Source organism: Podarcis melisellensis (genome assembly GCF_964234715.1).
Source record: "Podarcis melisellensis genome assembly, chromosome: 8".
Lineage (NCBI taxonomy): Eukaryota > Metazoa > Chordata > Lepidosauria > Squamata > Lacertidae > Podarcis > Podarcis melisellensis.
Window position 1 is genome coordinate 33,383,938 of NC_138540.1, and position 19,088 is coordinate 33,403,025.

The 19,088-nt window shown below is 42.3% G+C and overlaps 1 protein-coding gene across 1 annotated transcript; it reads right to left on the reverse strand.

Moving 5' to 3' along the window:
- Nucleotides 1-1,421: 1,421 nt before the first annotated feature.
- DNAJA2 (DnaJ heat shock protein family (Hsp40) member A2) lies at nucleotides 1,422-18,715 on the reverse strand. The gene is made up of 9 exons (XM_081924085.1): nucleotides 18,416-18,715; nucleotides 13,435-13,494; nucleotides 12,519-12,742; nucleotides 8,036-8,116; nucleotides 6,993-7,126; nucleotides 5,363-5,559; nucleotides 3,106-3,250; nucleotides 2,840-2,967; nucleotides 1,422-2,240 (listed from the first exon to the last, which is right to left on the reverse strand). Exons 1-9 carry the CDS (start codon nucleotides 18,491-18,493, stop codon nucleotides 2,052-2,054), a joined length of 1,236 nt encoding a protein of 411 aa, XP_081780211.1. The 5' UTR covers nucleotides 18,494-18,715; the 3' UTR covers nucleotides 1,422-2,051.
- Nucleotides 18,716-19,088: the final 373 nt, after the last annotated feature.

The following is a 19,088-nucleotide window of genomic DNA, read 5'->3' on the forward strand; positions in this document are numbered from 1 at the left end:
CCATTGTAAGAGCTATCATCAGGGAGCAAAGCAATAAACACAGGGTTTGCAGGCCCTAATACAGAGAGCAAGGTATTTTTTAATTTGAAAGTTAGTGGGTCAGAAGAGGCAAAACTCCACTGGAAACAAAAATACTTTAAATTGTGTCTAGTATTTGACTAATGGGTTTTTTTGGGGCAGGGGAGCGAGATCAGGCAAGTCAAGGGGAGATCAAGGGGTGTTTGCTGGCTGGGAAAACCTTTCCCAAATCTTCAGCAGTGTTGACCTTAGTTGAGTTTTTTTTCCAATTCTCCCTTGGAGTTTGACTCAAAGCCTGGTAGAACCATACTTAGGCTAACCTAGTATCTGTTGAACTAATATTGTGACTACTGCACCTAAAAATGGGTCAATTATTTTCCTCTGATTGTGCAGACATCCTTTGGTCTTCTTTTTTGCTGGACTGGCAGATGTGTAAAAGTTGTAGGAATCACAAGACATTGGCAACTGTTGGTATTTTCAATTATACCTTTAGCTGTGTAACTATGCTATTTCGTGTTTTCCCTAATTGTAGGACTAATAATTTATCAGGAGGCCCTCAAAGCAAGTCATCTGGCCATCTGCCTTAAAGGAGATGTTAACTTATGTTAGATGTACTTCCTAAAACACCAGTACCAAAATGTTACTTCTGCAGTTATGACTAACGTTGAACAGTGGTTCATGATCACAAAGACACGAGAGTAATGCGTGTCTCATGACCTCTGTATTGTTGGAAGGGCAGTTTCCACACTGCAGGTAAATAAGACAGTTAGGATAATTAAGACACATTCTAAGCTTTCAAAGAAAACTTGTTGGTTTGGTGCACTGCTAAATTGCTTAATGGCAGCCAAAATGAGCAAAGGAAAAGGGCTGGAGGAACCTCCTTAGGGGGGCTCAAAATGACCTATACCATGGATTGTAGGGTTTTCTTTTGATCAGGTAAAACAGTATATGGCTAGCTAATCATGAAGCAGTTTTGTAGGTACTATTCCAACTTCCTGCAGTTGTGCTGAGGTTTGCAATGTTTTAATGCAAAATGTTGCATTCCTTTTCTCAAGTTCCTTTGATAAAATTTCTACTTAAAGTGTATTCCTATATTATAGGAGTGTGCACAGACCATAAGATTTGCCTTGTATCCGTTTGTTAACCATTTCCTTAACTGTTTCTAAGTTGCTCTCTGCTTGAGGTTTCAAGCTATTCAAGATGGTCCACTGTCTGTTTCATCAGGGGTTTTAAAACTCAAGGGCACTGGCCAACAAAGCATTGAGCCCAGGAGCCATACAACTGCCCACCCACCCATTCTGAGCCTTCAGTTTAAGAGGTTAATACTGGAGTTGGAAATAAAAAAATATATTTCAAGAGTAATTTTAGGTGTGAATTTATGGAAAGAAAAAGGTTACAAGAAGTATCATACACCAACGGCTTTTATTTAGTTTCAGAAACCTTTCACAAGATGGTAAAAAACTTTTACAACCACTTCTCATTTTTTCTCTCTCTCTCTTCCATGGTTCCCCATCAGTTCTAACCCCACTGTGTGCCAAGTCCAATAACTTACCATGCATCTAAAGTGATAGATACAGGCTATGAAATTCTTTATTCTATTGTAGCAGCTTATGCAGGTGCAGCCAAATACCAAGCCTCGGGACAAAGTTTTACACAAAAACTTTACAATGTAGAATTTGAATTTTTAAAATATAGAACTTAAAATCTACACAAAAACTGGTAAAAATCAAGCACAAGTACAAGGACTGAAACTTAACCCAGGTGAAAAGGAGAGAATCTCATCTTCCTTTCAAGTGCCTTTATTCTGCTACAGAACAGTAGAAAAAAAAGCTTTTTTGTGTGGTTAGTTTAAATTATACACTCTGTAGATACTATGGACCAATTTAAAAGTTACACATATAGCAACAGATGTCCATCGGGTTCGTGTGGATTGCTCACACAATCCAACTGGATTGCTGGAAACAAGTCAGGCAAAATTTGAAGAGAAAAATCCATGTGTAACTTCCCCCCGCCCCCACCCCCAGACAAAACTTTTACTGATGGGCACACTGCACCCCAGGTCCATGATGGCCGCTTTCGTCATCAGAACTATCATTGTAAGCTTCACGCCTCTGGCCGCCACCTGAACCACGAGTGGTATCAAATTCTTGAAGTTCTACCTCCTCTGCATCACTAATTATGTTGGAGATTTCTGGTCTGGCAGGCAGAAGATCTTCAAGTTCCTAAAAAGAAAGTATTGGAAGAAGAGTGATGCAAGAATGTAGTACTCGCAGGAACACAAGTTCCAGCAGGCGCCTTCTGCACCAACCTTTGAACACCTGCTGAAAGCTTTCCTATTCCACCAAGCCTATCCAGAAAATTAAGAAGAAATCCTTCTACAATGGTTAACTGATGTCTGCTTTTATTTTTTAATTGTTTTGGTTTTATGTTTTATTTAGTTTCAAGCCATGGCTTGGTCAGTACCCTTTTCTCCACTGATAAAAAAAAATCTGGCCTTTTTACATACACTGTGCCCTTTCCCCAGTACAATTGTTTTAGAGCTTGTGTTTTTATCACCATCCTTAAATCTATGCTTGTAGAATCAGGCAGGTGTGTCATTTGATCGAGCAGCCGATGTTGGACCTACTCAGAGTAGGCCCAATGAAATTAGTGGAGCTAAGTCAATTTCACCTTCAGTGAGTCTACTCTGAGCAGAGGAACACAGCTGGATAAAACTGTTTCCTATAGTGATCAGATGTAATGGTGATGTGCAACTTCCACATATTCTGCAGCTGGCGTGCAGAAGAGGTGAGCATTTAGAGATACATCCTGGGGTACTCACTGTAAGCTTTTCTGGGCTAATCCAGTTGTTTTCAGGAAAATGCACGTCAAACTTTATATAAAGATCTCCCTTTTCAAAGGGATTGCGGTACTGTGGCATTCCTTCCCCCCGAACAACACGGACACAGCCTGCAGGAATGGACAAAGGCAACTGTTGTTAAGAGGCAGCCTATACTTTTCGCCTCTGTGTAAAATCAAATACATAAACAGGCAAAATACAGGGTAACAGGCTTCCAAACAGCTCCAAAAGCCCATGAGGTTTTTTACCTGGTTCAATTACTTTTCCTGGAGGGTATTTCACCACAATTTGACGTCCGTCAAGGTGCTTAAATGTGAACTGAAAGCCACACAGTGCTTCAACAAGTCCTATTTTGTGCGTCATGTGCAAGTCATTCCCATCTCTTTGGAACACCTTGGAAAAGGGAGGGAAAGAAGTTTAGCGGCCAATGCATGAGCAGATGGGCTACCATAACAACAACAACAAAAACAAAAAAAATTGTCGCTTACAAAAGTGACCCCAAACACAATATAAACAGTAAAACCCAATTGTAACAAAATCAATAAAAACCACAAAATACACCTTTTACTGATCGTGGCCCACTAAAAAAAGGAGGAAAAGAGGCCACAAATACGAGAAACCCTTCAAAATTTAGGGCCAAAAGCCTGGGTACAAAGACAAGTCTTTGGCTGTCACCTAAAAATAGATGAAGATGGTGCCAGGCATGCTTCCCTGGGGAGAGCACTTCAGATGATAATGCAGGGTCCAGACCAGGCTTTTTGTCTGTCTTGAGCTACCTGCAAACAGGTAGGAGCCATTGTGAGGGAAGGGGAAAAAATGGGTACTGGCCTCTAGCTAGATCATGAACTCCTAGTGTGTATATGCTTTGTGTTACACTAAAATCTCACAGGTAGACAAAATTATCACATACAGGAGTATCTTACATTTACATCTGGCTACACTCCTATACAGTGGTACCCCTGGTTACGTACTTAATTTGTTCCAGAGGTCCGTACTTAAACTGAAACTGTTCTTAACCTGAAGCACCACTTTAGCTAATGGGGCCTCCCGCTGCCGCCGCACCGCCTGAGCACGATTTCTGTTCTCATCCTGAAGCAAAGTTCTTAACCCGGGGTAATATTTCTGGGTTAGCGGAGTCTGTAACCTGAAGCGTATGTAACCTGAGGTGCCACTGTATATGATTTTTGAGACTAGAACTGGGGGAGGGGGGAATAGCAGAAATTGCCTTGGCTATGACAACTCCAGGACTAGGACAACTCACAGAATTCATGAAGATGAACTCAGTCCACTTAGTTGTGACCAGTTTCATTTGTTCAATGGGGATACTTCAAAACATGGCTTAGCAGGATGCAGCCCAGAGAGACTTGTGAGCAAAAATACAAAGCTTTGGGCTGATAGGCTTTTGCTTCTGAACATTCAATTGTTTTTTGTTTAATTCTGAATAGCAGCCAAGTGTATTTCAAATGGCTCAGGTCACAACAGCAAGGAGTTCACAATACATTTTACTGGGAAAGGTACGAGAACAAAAGCAACCATGTCTCAAATGGCCTCTGACCATTATGAGGAGTTGCCCATTGCTAGCTTCTCTGGTTTCCAGAATGCGTATTTAAAATAGCAGCAGGTCTGCTATGTTATCTTTCTCTAGTTGCGCATATGTAAAGCATGGAAACAAGCAACACAGACATACCTATTTTAATTGCTAGGTAACCATTAGGTGCCTAGAATGTACCAAATGCTGTACACAGATTTAAAAACATGATAGGCCCTGCCCACAGGCCTACATTTCTAAAAAAGATTAGACACATAGGGGAAAAAGAGAAGAGACTAATCACACACAGTAGTACAGTAGTTCATATAAATGACCAGCTTGAACAGAGACTGGGCTGCTGATAGCTGGGGCCAAGTGGCACATGGTCCCTTGGCTGAATCTACTGGGTGGGGCCCCATGGCCCCATATTTCTCTCTGCTACTGTCAACTAATTTGTTCACACAAATTATCACAGGTTAAACTGGGGGAAGCCTGTGTCCCTCCTGACCGCTGGGCATGCTGGCTGGGGCTGACAGAAGACAATAATACTCTATATGGAGGGTCAGAATCTGGAGGTTCCCCACCCCTGGGTTAGATACAAAAAAGTGCACTTCTGTATACATGTTTCTTCTGCTCATGGGAAGTATGTTTTTACATCATGTGGCAAGACACCAAGTGTAAAAGGTGATTCTAACTTCCAGGATGATGATCTGCTCTTGCAAGAGGTGGTGCAATATCTCCTGAGAAGCTGAAACACGAGAACTGCTCACACTCTTGCACAAGCACAGGCAGAACAGCACCAGCAGCAATTTTCCTTTTGCTCATGGCTATCTAGTTCAACTCCATTATCATCCACGCATTTAATGGAGCACCGCTACACACACCGCCCCTCCACAAACTGCCGCAAGCCTCAGTATTCAAAAGGCTCCAAAGGTCTGCAATAAAAAGACAGCTTTGCATTTCAGGCAGCAAGTTACCTCATGCTCCTTTTCCTGAAGCAGGAGAACGATGTCGCCTGGCTCCACTCCGGGGGCTTGATCGGCCTCTCCAGTAAAGGTGATTCTCTGCCCGTGCTTCATGCCTTTATCTACATGGACTTCAAGGATCTTCACTTCTTTGATCACCTTCTTCCCTTCACATTTTTTACAGCGATCTTTTTCATTAATTACTTCCCCTAGAAAAGAGAGAGATGGCCAGCTATGACCCAGTTTCAAGGGGTGGAGAACATTTGGCATGCGGGACAAACACAGCCCTCCAGGCCTTTTTATCTGGCCTATGCGACTTTCCCCAGACCACACTTGTCCACAGTCCTATTCTGCACCCTGCCGGAGTGCCTTTGCCTGGCTGGAATGTGCCCAACTGTGATATGCCTCTGGCTTGCCTGCATGGAGTGTGTGAAAGTGTGTGGGAACATGCTTTGACTTGTGAAGTCAGAATGCAACCCACTGAACAAAGACAGGGGTCACATCTGCTGCCACACCCATTTTCTGCCCCTGGCCACCGTGTCACTCACACATGGCCCCTGGAAGGTTGCCCAAATGAGAATGTGGCCCTTTGAATCCCCCTGCGCTGATGGGATTCTGTTGCATGTTGAAGTCCCCCATGTTTTCACAAACTTTTGGAGGCCATGCTTCGATTACTGTTAGCCCTGGTCTCAATCGTATCAATGCTTATTTTATTCTTGTATATTTAAACTGTATTTCACTGGTATCATTTTGTTTATTATGGAAACCCCTTTGGGTTTATGATAGAAAGCAATCTACAAGAATCTCCCCCCACTCCAATAATAAAATGGTTCCTTAGTCCTGCTCCATAGTTTGCTTCTTTACTAAGATGCAAGGCACACCTACCAACAAGTGCTGCTGGTGTCTCAATGTGGTTTGCTAAAACCAGGTCAGGAACTTCCCCATTCAAATGCGTGTCATTTAAAGCAGGAAGACAGGCTAAGGTTAAGATACCTGACCCCACCAGAGGAGCCAACTTGCAACTATTCAGGAACAGCTGAGCTGCTGATCACCCATGACCATGCAGATCAGGTTATGAGGAATGTAGACCAGTTCCTTCCATGTCATTTCTTGCATATGCTTTCTATATTCCTACATTACTGGAACAACCACCTCACCACTCCTGCAATGTAGGAGTTAGGCCTAAGGTGTCATAATGCAATTGCCACTGATGCATCTAGTACATCAGGTTGCAAACATGTGGGAGGCACGCTGGCAACCTGCAGCATTGGCAACCCGCAGCATTGCCTCTGTGCACGTGTGATTCGGTAACCCGTTCCAGTACTTCTGGATTTGGCACGGTCCGCAACCCAAAAACGTGCAACCCACAGTGTTCGCAACCCGAGGTATGACTGTAGATGGCTAGTTGTATGTGTATCATCCTTAAGAGTTCTATATTCCCACTGCACTGACAAACCACACCAATGAAAGCAAGGCAAAGGGCAAACCACGTTGCCAATGTGTCTAAACAATTCAATGGGGAGCAGGGATTTATGAGCTTCTCATCTTGCTAACTTGCAACCTGGTTTTAGCTATCATAATGTATTGAACCTTAAGGGACTTTTCTTGAGATCAGATGCTTGTGGTGAATTGATTGGCTTACCTTCTCCATTGCAGTCAGAGCAGACAGACTGCATTTGCTGAACCATCCCAGGAGCCAGCTGCCTGATCATGATACGCACACCTCTGCCTCGGCAAGCCGCGCACTTCTGAACTGCTCCAGATTTACCCCCTTGGCTAGATCAAAAATATGTTGATTTCATATTATTATAAACACAAAAAAGGAAATGTAGTTTTACATCTTTAGAGCCTGAGGACATCTAATCCTGTAGCAAGTCTTAAAGCTTAGGAGATGCAGGTCTTAGTGCTCTGGATAGAAACCCACATGTAAAAATCGTATAAGCACTTAGCAAGGAAGAGCAGGATGCAGGCAACACACAAACAAGGGCATCTTGTTGCAAAGCTGAACAATGTAACCCTACAAACAACTGAACCTTAGGTGGACATGGACTTTTTTTGTTAGCAGTTATTAGATTCCAGCAATTTATATACCAACTGACTGTAGGAAAACCCCAAGCGATATACAAAAAGAAACCAATAAAATTATCAGTAAAAACAGCTATTTTTAAAAAATAAAATAGCAATTAAAAACAGTAATAAGCTAAAACCAGATTAGAACTCATGTAAACATTTCGAAGGGGCAGAGGAACCAGAGACCAAATTGCAAACATGCGCTGGATCACGGAGAAAGCTAGAGTTCCAGAAAGACATCTACTTCTGCTTCATTGACTATGCAAAAGCCTTTGACTGTGTCGACCACAGCAAACTATGGCAAGTTCTTAAAGAAATGGGAGTGCCTGATCACCTCATCTGTCTCCTGAGAAATCTCTATGTGGGACAAGAAGCTACAGCTACAGACAGGAGTGCCTGGCGTGCTCTGGTCCATGGGGTCACGAAGAGTCAGACATGACTAAACACAAACATTCTACATACCTGGATAGGCTTGTCTAAACAAAAAATTATATTTAATTTTCATTTTTAAATCTTTGCTCAATTTTTCAAGAATCAAATCATTAATCTTTTGAAGACAGAGGAATGCAAAAACAAACAAACAAACAAAACCAAGCAAACAAAGAAACAACTCACCCGTTACATGAACTACAAAGGACATTCTTGCTAAGTTGTAGTTTGGTAGTCTTTCCATTATAAAGATCTTCTAAAGAAACTCTGAGTAAGGGAAAGAGATTGTACTTTAGGTTTTGGTTCAAGTATCAGCAGAAGACTGAACACACCTTGTTTTAACATACTTGCAGACACAACTACTGAAAGGCTACATGAAGTGGCAAAAACATATTCCAGATACCAAATATACACTGGTAAAAAATGTTAGCACTATTGTTTTTAGACCAGCCCAAGAGCTAGATGAGCTGCAATGTAGAAAAAGTATGCCCACCAACTTGTTGCCATTATACGGTAGCTCTACGTTCTCTTACCAGGATTTCACATGTGCACCAAAGTCTCCATACCCCATAGCATAGCAATGCATCATTACTACATGTATACTCTAGCTTCCTTCCAATGAACTCAACATACATGAACCTTCTAATTCATCCTCACATAGCCCTGTGGGGCAATTAGCCTAAAACAGAGATACTCAACTTGGCACCCTTGACAGATTGTTTGACTATAATTGTTTGACTATAATTCCCATTCTCCCTGACCATTGCCATTGCGGCAATATCTGGAAGGCATGGCAAGGGCTAACCCTAGCCTGAGAGCTAGCAATAGGTCCAAAGTCACCCAGTAATTCAGTAGAGATTTGAACTTGGGTTTCTCTAGTCCTACCTCAGCACTCTCACCACAGCAAAAGACTGTCTTACTCCTATCAAGGTCTTCAGTGGAGGCTGTGTTCTTGGTACCTTCACCTTCAAGGAGAGGTTAAGGCAGGTAGCTACCAGGTGGCTCTGCAAGTAAGGAACTGCTGCCTTGTGTGTATCTCTCAGATGTCTGTATTAGCATTTAAGCACCAGCTCAGTGTTCCTGTTCACACAGGCATACAGCAATATCTAGAACCCTGATCTTTCCTGACCTTCCCAATGGGGTTTCTCTTTTTTATATTGTAATTTTATGTTATGAACCACCTTCAAACCTATGAGTATATGGCAGTATACAAATGTTAATAATAATAATAATAATAATAATAATAATAATAATAATAATGGTTTCTGTTGAAGGAAATCTAGCAGCCTGAATGATTAAGTGTGGAGCTTTTAAGATACAATTATCTTATGTAAGATACTTTAGTGATTCTATGTTCAAAAGGCAGGCTACAAACATTTCAAATACATGATTATGACAGCAAACCAATGTGTTCTGTAAATCAAGAGGCTTCAGCTGTTTCATGGAAATTTTTAATTCAAATTTTGACTAGAGGAATAGCTACTAGTTTTTATTGCTGTCCTCTTTCCCTTAATTGCTGCCCATCCTTTCTCAAGCAGCATAGTGAGGACTTTCACACCCAACACAGCAACCATTTTAGACCTAATCTCATAGCGCATGGTTGTTTTTCCTTTGTACCACTGCTTTTTCCAAGAGCAACACAAAAATATGACAACACATGAATGGCAGATGCAATTAATAGACTACATGGAAATGGCCGAAATGACTGGCAGAATCCGAGACCAGGGAGAAGAGTCAGTGGAAGAAGATTGGAGGAAATTTAAAACTTATTTACAGAAACACTGTAAAATACTGAATGTTGATGACATTGAAATGAACTGAAGGGGTTCTAGCAACAAGGTAAGATGTAAGATTGGATCGATAATAGATAATAGATAAATTAATAGGATATGAATTTGCTGAACCAGTTCTTAAAAGGGATACAAAAAAGGGAGGCGTGAGGAAGTCAGGAAAATAAGTTAACTAAAGATGAGAAATCAAAAAAGAGGGATTTTTGTTCTTTTTTATGTGCTTTTTTCTTTTTCTTTTTTATGTTTAATGTTTGTATTTTTGTATTTTGTAATTTTGTGCTTTTATGTTTAAATATTTTTCTTGTGTTTTTTCTTTTTTCTGTTTGTTGGCTTGGAATTTCTTTTATTGTGAAAACCTAATAAAATATTACTATAAAAAAAAATATGACAACACATACTGTAGCAGCATAACCAGTAAAAGCCATCAGCTGAAGATTAAACAGGAAGGATTTTACAAACCACAGTTAAAAGCTGCAGCCAGTTTCTACAGCCCTTTAGTGAAAAATACAGATTTTAAAGGCAGCAGATTCCAGTTTATGCTTTCAGCAGGAAAAATAAAATATCACTGAATTCCAGATGGAGACATTTTAATGGAATATTTCACATATTATTTGTTTGAAAAATCTGTATATGACCCTTCAGCTTCCAGAGAGATTAAAAAAAACCCCAATATTAAATACATATCATACTGAGAGAGAGAAACAGACATCAAAATACATTTAGAAGGCCAGGGAAACAAAAGTATATTTCGTTGGCACTGAAAGGATAACAATGTTAGCACTATTTGGGCCTGCCTGGGAAGGAAGCTTCTTTAATATATTTTTCGTACCAGTCAAGTATTTCACCCCTCCCCCCCCCCCGGGCTTTTAACATCATTTAAAATTATTTACATTAATATTCTAATCTCTGAATTTCACTGGGGTTTAAGCTCAATGAGGATGTTTTGTGGCTCTCTTTAACATGAATATGGATGAAATTATGTTATCATCTAAGACATGGCTGTTTCACATGACAAGATGTTGGTATTCAAGTTAAAAGCAAAAAACAAAACCAACAATGATCATCACCCTACAACTCTGTTAATGGGGCAACTCATAAATGTCAAAAAATTCCACAAATGGAGCAATGGCACTGAAAAGGCTCTTTCTGGTTAACTCCCAATCCACCTCAGGTGAAATTAAGGATTTTGTTTTGACTTGGGACACATTCATGGAATAAGAACTATATGCTACAACTCCTCTAGTACATTTGCTCTGTCAGAATGCAGCATTCTAAAGTAGAAGTAACACTTGGCTAGCTCCTGCTCAGGCTTCTGTATACTCACTTTAAAATGAATCAAATAAACAAACCATTTCTGCACCAATGTAATCTGAATTTTGCAACTTGCATAATTAATGGCAGCAAACTGGCATTTGCTTAATTTTGCACCATTAATTTTGCTTCTGCTTTTTATTGCTTCAATTTTATATGCTGCCTTTCTGCACTTGGCACCCAATCAAGGCCTAGTTAAAGACTGGGGAAAGGAGCTATGCAGAACATTAAGCTCGCCTCCTGCCAAAAAAAACGACTCACCAATACTCTAAGATAAATACACTTAGCATCTTACTAGGGGTAGGGTTTTTTGTTCTTTAAAAAATAAATTTCAGGTTATTCAATTCTGTACCCATCACTGCCTGCCTAGTCCACCTGCTGCGTTAAACTAGAATTTCAGAATACCTGCCTCACTCCATCTACTCTTTCTCACCTGATCTGCTTGGAACAGTCTGCTGTTCCAACTTGTCTGCTTTTCATTGTAAGGGATTCTGAACAACTTGAACTTCAATGTTTTTAATCACATTGACTTGGTAGAACGATAGCCTCAGGTTTAAAGCGATCTATTCACTAGGCTGTTAATAAGTGGTTTTGCTGCAATGATTAGTTCAACCCGTCTTGTAAATGTATCAAGTTACCTAAAGCATGGGTGAGGCTTTAATATTCCATTCACTGATGATTTAGTGGCTTGGCCTTATTTCTTTAGTAACTTGCCTTGGCAGAAACAAACCAACACATAACCAGGTACCAGTTCCTTGGGACTATCTATTACAATGTTGGATTACTTTTTTGTGTTCAAGGCTAAACCCAGATTTTTTTTCTCTAGCATTTTTTAAAACCCCATCTGAATTTTAAAAAAAAACCTCATCTGATGAGAGAGAGAGAGAGAGAGAGAGAGAGAGAGAGAGAGAGAGAGAGAAGGCTCCATGGAGAAGCAGGAAGAACATTAATCTTTTGTAAAGGTTTAGTTATACCTCCATTGCCACATCCAAAGGGGCAAAATTGGGCCCTATGGAGATCTTGTCCCACCTACACTCACAATGGAAGGGGTCATGTTAATCATTTGTGTTGAGTCAGGTGTTACACAAACTCTGCAGGTAAGGTTTCAGCCTTAAAAAAGTGAAGGGATTTTCTGCTGTGGTGCCACTCTACGTAAGTTGCTTGCCAGGTGAGATGCACCAGACCCATCACTGCATCCTTTCAGGTGCCTGGTGACAACATGGCTTTTAAAGACAGCTTTTAAATGTTGTGCTGGCTTAAGTTGTGTATATTTTAATAACTGGATTTGTTTTGTTGGGTTTGGTATGGAATGTTGTGTTTACAATACTGTATTATTATTTAGTTGTCCTAAGTTTCCTTGGAAAAGAAGGCAGGGTAGACTTAAAAAAAACCAAAACAAATAAATGCTGGATCGCCAAGGCTATTTTGGTATCAGGTAGCTTCAGATAATTTTAAATCGTGTGTTCTTGAAAGTCCTTCAGTTTGTCATGAGAACGTCAGCCCACCAATAGAGCAATTATGCATTCAAGACAGGAACTTCCCCCAGAGACAATAAGCCAGGTACTTACTTGAGTGGATGCATCATATCTTCACCTCTTCTTCTTCCGTTGCGACTTCTACTCTGACTACCCATGAAACTGAACAGTCCCCCACCAAATATGTGGGAGAAAATATCGTCCATTCCTCCACCTCCACCACTACCTTCTCGGAGGCCTTGTTCTCCATACCGGTCATACAATTCGCGTTTCTCGGGATTTGAGAGAACTTCATAGGCAAAGCTTATTTCTTTGAACTAAGGAGGTAAATGTAAATGAAATGCCTATTATTTGCATGTTTGACAATATATGTACAATAGGAAAGGAAAGTGTTTTGGCAGATACGCTTCTACTACATTGCAATTACTGTTTTATAAGCAGATATATGCAAAATGCCAGCCCAGTCTGGACTCTGGCAAGCAGGCATCCAACTCTCCTGCATTCCTTTACTGACCTATCTTCAAAGAACAGGCCTCTCCTTTGCTTCTGAGGAGGACTAGGTATATCCTGCTCCGCACAGCTAAGCCATCCTTCTGTGCTTTGCTCTCAGGCATCTCAGTGATTCACGACACAAGCATGTCACATCTGTGTCATTCATGAACTTTCTCCATTACTCACATTGATTTGAACAAACTGCTCTCTGCAGTCATGTGTCAAAGCACAGCTAATGGCAAGAAGGCAGCTCTGATTATCTTGTAACATTCAAATCCTACTGCTTCTCCAAAGAGACGAGGTTAATGCGCATGAATATTGTTCCATTTTATTCTCACAACAGCTCTAAAGCTGAGTACTACCTACACCACACCGATGGCTACTCTTCCACCAGTGTGATCATTTTCACATATTTTCCTCTTTTCAGTTCTTCTCAGACTATGTGTTCACAAGCTATTTTGGCCAGTATTGTGTCTTGTATATCTTAAAATGCAACAATCTGCAGAAAAAGTCTTACCTTGTCACCTGCATTTGGATTCTTATCAGGGTGGTACTCCTTGGCAAGCTTCCGGTATGCCTAAATGGCAAAAGGAACCAACATAACTAGTTAGTGTGGAAATGAATAAAGATTTTGAGTTCAGCTTGTCCTTCCCCACTCCCAAAAAAGCCCCTGAAGTCAACTAGTACTTGAAAAACCTATTTTTAATTTTTTTAAAAATCCATTACAAGAACAAGCTTGCATATGAGCCCCCATTGAAATGAAACTAGATTAAACAGCATTAGGTTATCAAAGATTGAACCCAATTCAACAGCAATTATTCGAGCATGGCCAAACTTCAGCAGTCTGAACAAGAATAGCTACAGTAATCTGAAGAGGCTTCAGAACAGTGTAGATGTATAATAACCTTATCAAAGCCCAACACATCTCAGATACATCCTCCTGAGGGAAAACTTTATAGCTGTCTACAGTATTTCCATAGGGGTTCATGTATCATTCTATAGCACCACTGAAGTGCAATAAAAGACTGCCTGGTAGCTGTTAACCACATTATTCGCGGCAGCTTAGAAAATTAAAATTATGCTTGCTCTTTTGAATATCCCTGAGTTTCTCAATCTCTTCCATGCACACAAATCCTATTCATATTTGCTGCTGCCATAAAAAAATCTGCCCTTAATAAAATGGTGTGAATTCTCAACCAATTCAATATTCATACTCTCCCTGATTACATTAACAGCCACCACTACTTCTACAATTAATATGACCTAGTGCTTTCAATATGTACTTTATAACTGTTTGTGTTTAACTTTGCAACCATCCCCTTAAGAAGATCACCACTAAAGGTTTGATATGTGCTCAAAGTCCATATGCACAGAATGGAAATAGGGCCCACAAATAAAAAGTTAATTCTCAACAAGACACATTACTATTTCCTCAAACTCAGCAAGAATCTCCAAAGATCAACAATGAGAACAATTTGGAGTTGGTTATAGTGAAGCTTCACTAAAAATCTGTGTGACTGATCAACTTTCAGTGAGAAAAGCCATAGTTGCTAAGAAGTAATTCTGTAACATGACCAAGACTGAAAAGTATTTTCAGTGACTGCTCTGAGTTAATACCGTGTGCCAAACTATTGAAATTGAGATGCTACTAGGATTACAAACATTGTCAGAAATATCAGTCATCCTGAACTGTTTCCATTAATGACATCACCATTGGTACCCATTTGAATGGACCATCTTTTTTTGCAGTATCCCGATTCCTGGACACAAATACGCTATCCTCAACATACAGTGGTACCTCGGGTTAAGTACTTAATTCGTTCCAGAGGTCCATTCTTAACCTGAAACTGTTCTTAACCTGAAGCACCACTTCAGCTAATGGGGCCTCCTGCTGCTGCCGTACCGCCAGAGCACGTTTTCTGTTCTTATTCTGAAGCAAAGTTCTTAACCCGAGGTACTATTTCTGGGTTAGCGGAGTCTGTAACCTGAAGCGTATGTAACCCAAGATACCACTGTATTTTGTTAGACTATGCAATGAAGTAGCATTAAGATTTACAATGTTGCTCATCAGGACACAACTTCATATTTTAAGACCTAGGACCTATCTTTAACCCAAAGCTGTAACAGGCACAAACTAGCAATTGTTTCACTGAATAAATCTCTTCTCTCTAGTGACCAAAGATGGACGGAAATTTTACATGGGCAAGCTGTTACATCAGAATTTTCTTGTACATTAATTAAAAGTAATGTAGCTCTGCCCTCTACTTCAAGTCATCCTGAATTTTTAACCTTTACTGTTTTAATTTTCTCCTTCCAAAAGGAAAAAAAAAGCAAAATTATGGTAGTACTAGTGCAAACCAACATAGGCTGGAACGCAACCCACTTCCAGGTCCTAATCTACCAATTAAAGAATAACCTTTAAAAAGTCAAATGGCGTCTTCAGCCATCTGTTATATCCAATGATTGCAATTCAGAGACCACCATTCTGTATGTACCAAAGCTTACAAATAAGCAGTGGGAATTTTGATTCCCACACAGAAGCCTTCCCATGCCACACTGTTAGCTGCCTTTGATATTCCCAGGGCTCAAAAACTGCTTGCTGTGATAAGCAATATGTGCATCTGTGAAAAGAAGGTTCTCTAGCCTCTGGAATGTATTTCTCCAAAATATATGCAAGTGCAACACAACCCTGCTAGCAAGTCCAGTTAAATGTTTGCCTCTCACCTAGAAAGCATTTTTTGTGAAATATTAAAACGGCCAGTTATTCAAAATTACACCTTAATTTGACTTTCTATTTTTTGAAAAGTTTAGATCATGCAAGTAGTTCAAAAACAAAAATCACATATCAATGTAACTTCCATGAAGTTTTCCTGGATATGTTCTATTTTTAAAGGACATAGTCAAAAGGAATATCAGGGCATAGTTAATTTTGCTACTCACCTAAACTTTCATTTTAAAGGGATAAGACATTGCTAAATCTCAGCAGCCCTTAGTAAGCAATCACCTATCACTGTAGTGACCAAACACCACTTTAAAGGAGGAACGTGTACACAGAATATAAATAGGATTTTTCTGAATCTACTTGAAGGAACTTATTTTCCTGTTAACCTCAGAACCATCTTATTGCTCATGCTTCCTCCAAAATACCTGCTTCCATAACAACGAATACCCAGCCCAAACAAATTATGCTATTACACGCCCAGATGAAGAGGATCTATTCCCCAGTAGCACCACCCTTCCGTCACAAACAGGCAGGACATGGTTATTAACCGGCTGAAGGCTCTGATGTGGGATGGGGTTCTCAAAGACTAGATGAAGAAAAGAAGTGGGTCGTGCCTTACAAAAACAAGTTAAGGGCAATGAATCTTGAAAGGGTTAACATGAAGGGGTTATGTTACCTAGGGACTTTTGACCTTTCCACCCCCACTCCCCTTTTTGAACAGCCAGAATGAGAAGGGATCACCTACAGAGGAATGAAGGCCAAGAATGAAGCCTGTGCTTTTGTAGACAGAAACAGAATGTGCCCAAATGAGATTCAGCATATGTGGAAGTAAAAATAAAGAGAATATAGGTTGGGATACCATTCTAATTCCCCTCCCCAAGAATGAAGTGGAGAAATGATCTTCAGGTAAAACCAATTCCCAGGAGGCATGGCCAAACTTGGCCCTCCAGCTGTTTTGGGACTACCATTCCCAAAACAGCTGGAGGGCCAAGTTTGGCCATGCCTGGGTTGGGGGTTGGTAATGGACAGAAGAGTAGAAAATAAAAGGGCAAAGAGCTAACCTCCAGATTTCCCTCACCATCATAAGAAACTCCTCAAGGTTACAGGAGATGGAGTGACAAGGGGAATAAAAAATGGTGAGATGTGGAGAGTGGAAACTGACAGGTCATCCATGCTCTCACATGGCCAATCCAGAAAGGCACAAGCTTGCAAGGAGAGGGAAGACAAGTAGGCTCTTGATACCATGGAGCAAGCCTCAACTGTGGGGAGGAAATAAGAATATTGGTGAGATAGTCTCCGTTTTCCCTTACTGCTACCCTAAGTTTAACTTCCAAGGCACAAAAGGGTTTTTTATGGGGTGTGCAAGAAGAAGGCAAAGAGAAGATGGGGAGAGAAAAGGAAGGCCAGTCTCTGGCTCACCCTTGTCACCATGAAGGAAAGCACACAGAATTTTGAAAAATGGGGGACCTAATCCCCAGGTCTTTCTTCTTGCCACCGTAAAAATAACTCATCAGCCATATAAAATCTATTGAAGGTCAGGCAACAAATTAAATAATAAAGTCTGCAAAGGGTGGAGAAGATAAAGAGTGGAATTAACAAGAAAATATCCCTCCCCTCCTTGTGATCATGAAGCAAGTCTTAACTCTCATCTAGGGGAGTGGTACACAGGAAAGAAAATGGGGAGAGGGGCAGCATCCAGCTTTCCCTCACTGCCACTCAAAAAACAATCCCCAAGGTACAAACTATTGGGAAGCTGGGATGGGTTATTGTTGCTTCTGAACATACCTTTCTATCCAGTAAAGTATTATGGGTTAGATAACAACACCTCTGCCTGACCCATCTAGTCCAGCATCCTGTTCTCATAGTGCTCAACCAGATGCCTATTATGAGAAACCCTCAAGCAGGACCCAAGCACAAGAGCATTCAGTCCCCCCCCCCCCGCCCAAAAACTGGTATTCAAAAGCATCCACTTCGCCGTTGTGGCTAGTAGACACCATCAGCTCTCTCCTGCACGAATTTGTCCAAGTAAGATGGCAGGGGGGATGCATAAGCAACCCCCACCCAAATGTATATTTCAATGGTGTGGAAAGAGAAGTGACTCTAGGATATAAACGCAATCAATCCAACACAACTCAGCCCACCATCAGCATCCACCTTCTCCTTCAGGGCCTACTTACCTTCCAGAGCCAACACCACAACAAACACCGGCTCCGGCCTCAACCGGTGGCCCTTCCTTCTCCACATAACACCCACCACTAACCGGCAAGGTGAGCGCGGAGGTGTGTGCATAGGTTGGATACAAGCGCCATAAGCAAATTATATATGTATAATTATATAAGCAAATTATATATGTATAATCTTCCCTCCCCCTCCTCCTGGCAGGAGGTCCACCTCCCAGGGCCAGCACACGCCGAGAGCTCACTCCCACCTCCCCCCCCCCAAGCGGCCTTCCCTTCCTCCTCCTCCACATACATACACACGGCCACCCAACGCTACCCAACAAGCCTGGGCCTGACCCTGAGCTCCTGCCGCCTCCCCCTCCCCGCAACCGGCCCCGAAGGCCCCATCCAGGCCGCCGCCTCCTCCTCCCCCCCCCCGCCCGACCCCCGACCCCCGGCCAGGCCTAGTCAGGCGAGGCCTGCTCCAACCCCGGGCGTCTCCAATGACCCCGGTCACAAGCCGGCCCGGCACCGGCGGCTTCCCTCCCGCCTGGGCCTCCCTCTCACCGCTGACGCCCCACCGGCTTCCCCCCCCCCGCCCCACCCGCCAGGCAGACCTTCTTGAGCTCGTTGTCCGAGGCCCCCGGCGGCACTCCGAGGATGTCGTACAGCTTCGTGTCGGCTACGTTCGCCATGGCGGCCGGCTGGGAGGCGGAGGGAAGGGCGACGACGACGAAGCCGCCCGGGTAGGTTGCGGGGAGAAAGGCCGGGAGGAGGAGGAGGAGGAGGCCGCGCGCGCGCGCCCGCGTGTGTGTCTGTGAGGGAAAGAAGGAAGGGAGGGAGGGGGAAAAAAAGAGGAGAGAGAGAGAGAGCGCGCGAGAGAGCGGGTGAGTGGAAGAAGGGGGAAGGCCCTCCGCCACGCACGCGCCGACGTCGTCACGTCGCGACGCACGCACCGCAGCGCACACCCGGATGACAGGGGAGCGAGAGGGAGAGGGTTGGTGGGCGGGGAGTAGGAGGAGGAGGTCCCGCCCACTCGCAGCGGCCTCGCGGAGAAGGAACGCCCCGCCCCCCGCTTTCTCCTCCGCGCGAACTCCAGGAAGTGAAGGGGAGAAGGGGGGGGGGGAACACCGGAGTGGAGTTAGACTGAAGGGATCGGGGTTCTTAGGAGTTTGTGCTGAACGTTAGTTGTCGCCACTGTTGCCCCTTTTTTCCCTAGTGAATGCAGGGAATTGTAGCCCTGGGCAGGGGCGGATTAAAGGCCTTTTAGAGGTGAAAAGGTGATTGTGT

Bases quoted from the DNA above. Each gene is read 5' to 3' on its own strand.
- DNAJA2 (XM_081924085.1), bottom strand. From the start codon at position 18,493: ATGGCGAACGTAGCCGACACGAAGCTGTACGACATCCTCGGAGTGCCG. The intron at 12,743-13,434 runs GTAAGACTTTTT...TTACCTCCTTAG, and splicing joins ATCCAAATGCAGGTGACAAG to TTCAAAGAAATAAGCTTTGC. The intron at 2,241-2,839 runs GTGAGTACCCCA...CTTTCTTTTTAG, and splicing joins TTAGCCCAGAAAAGCTTACA to GAACTTGAAGATCTTCTGCC.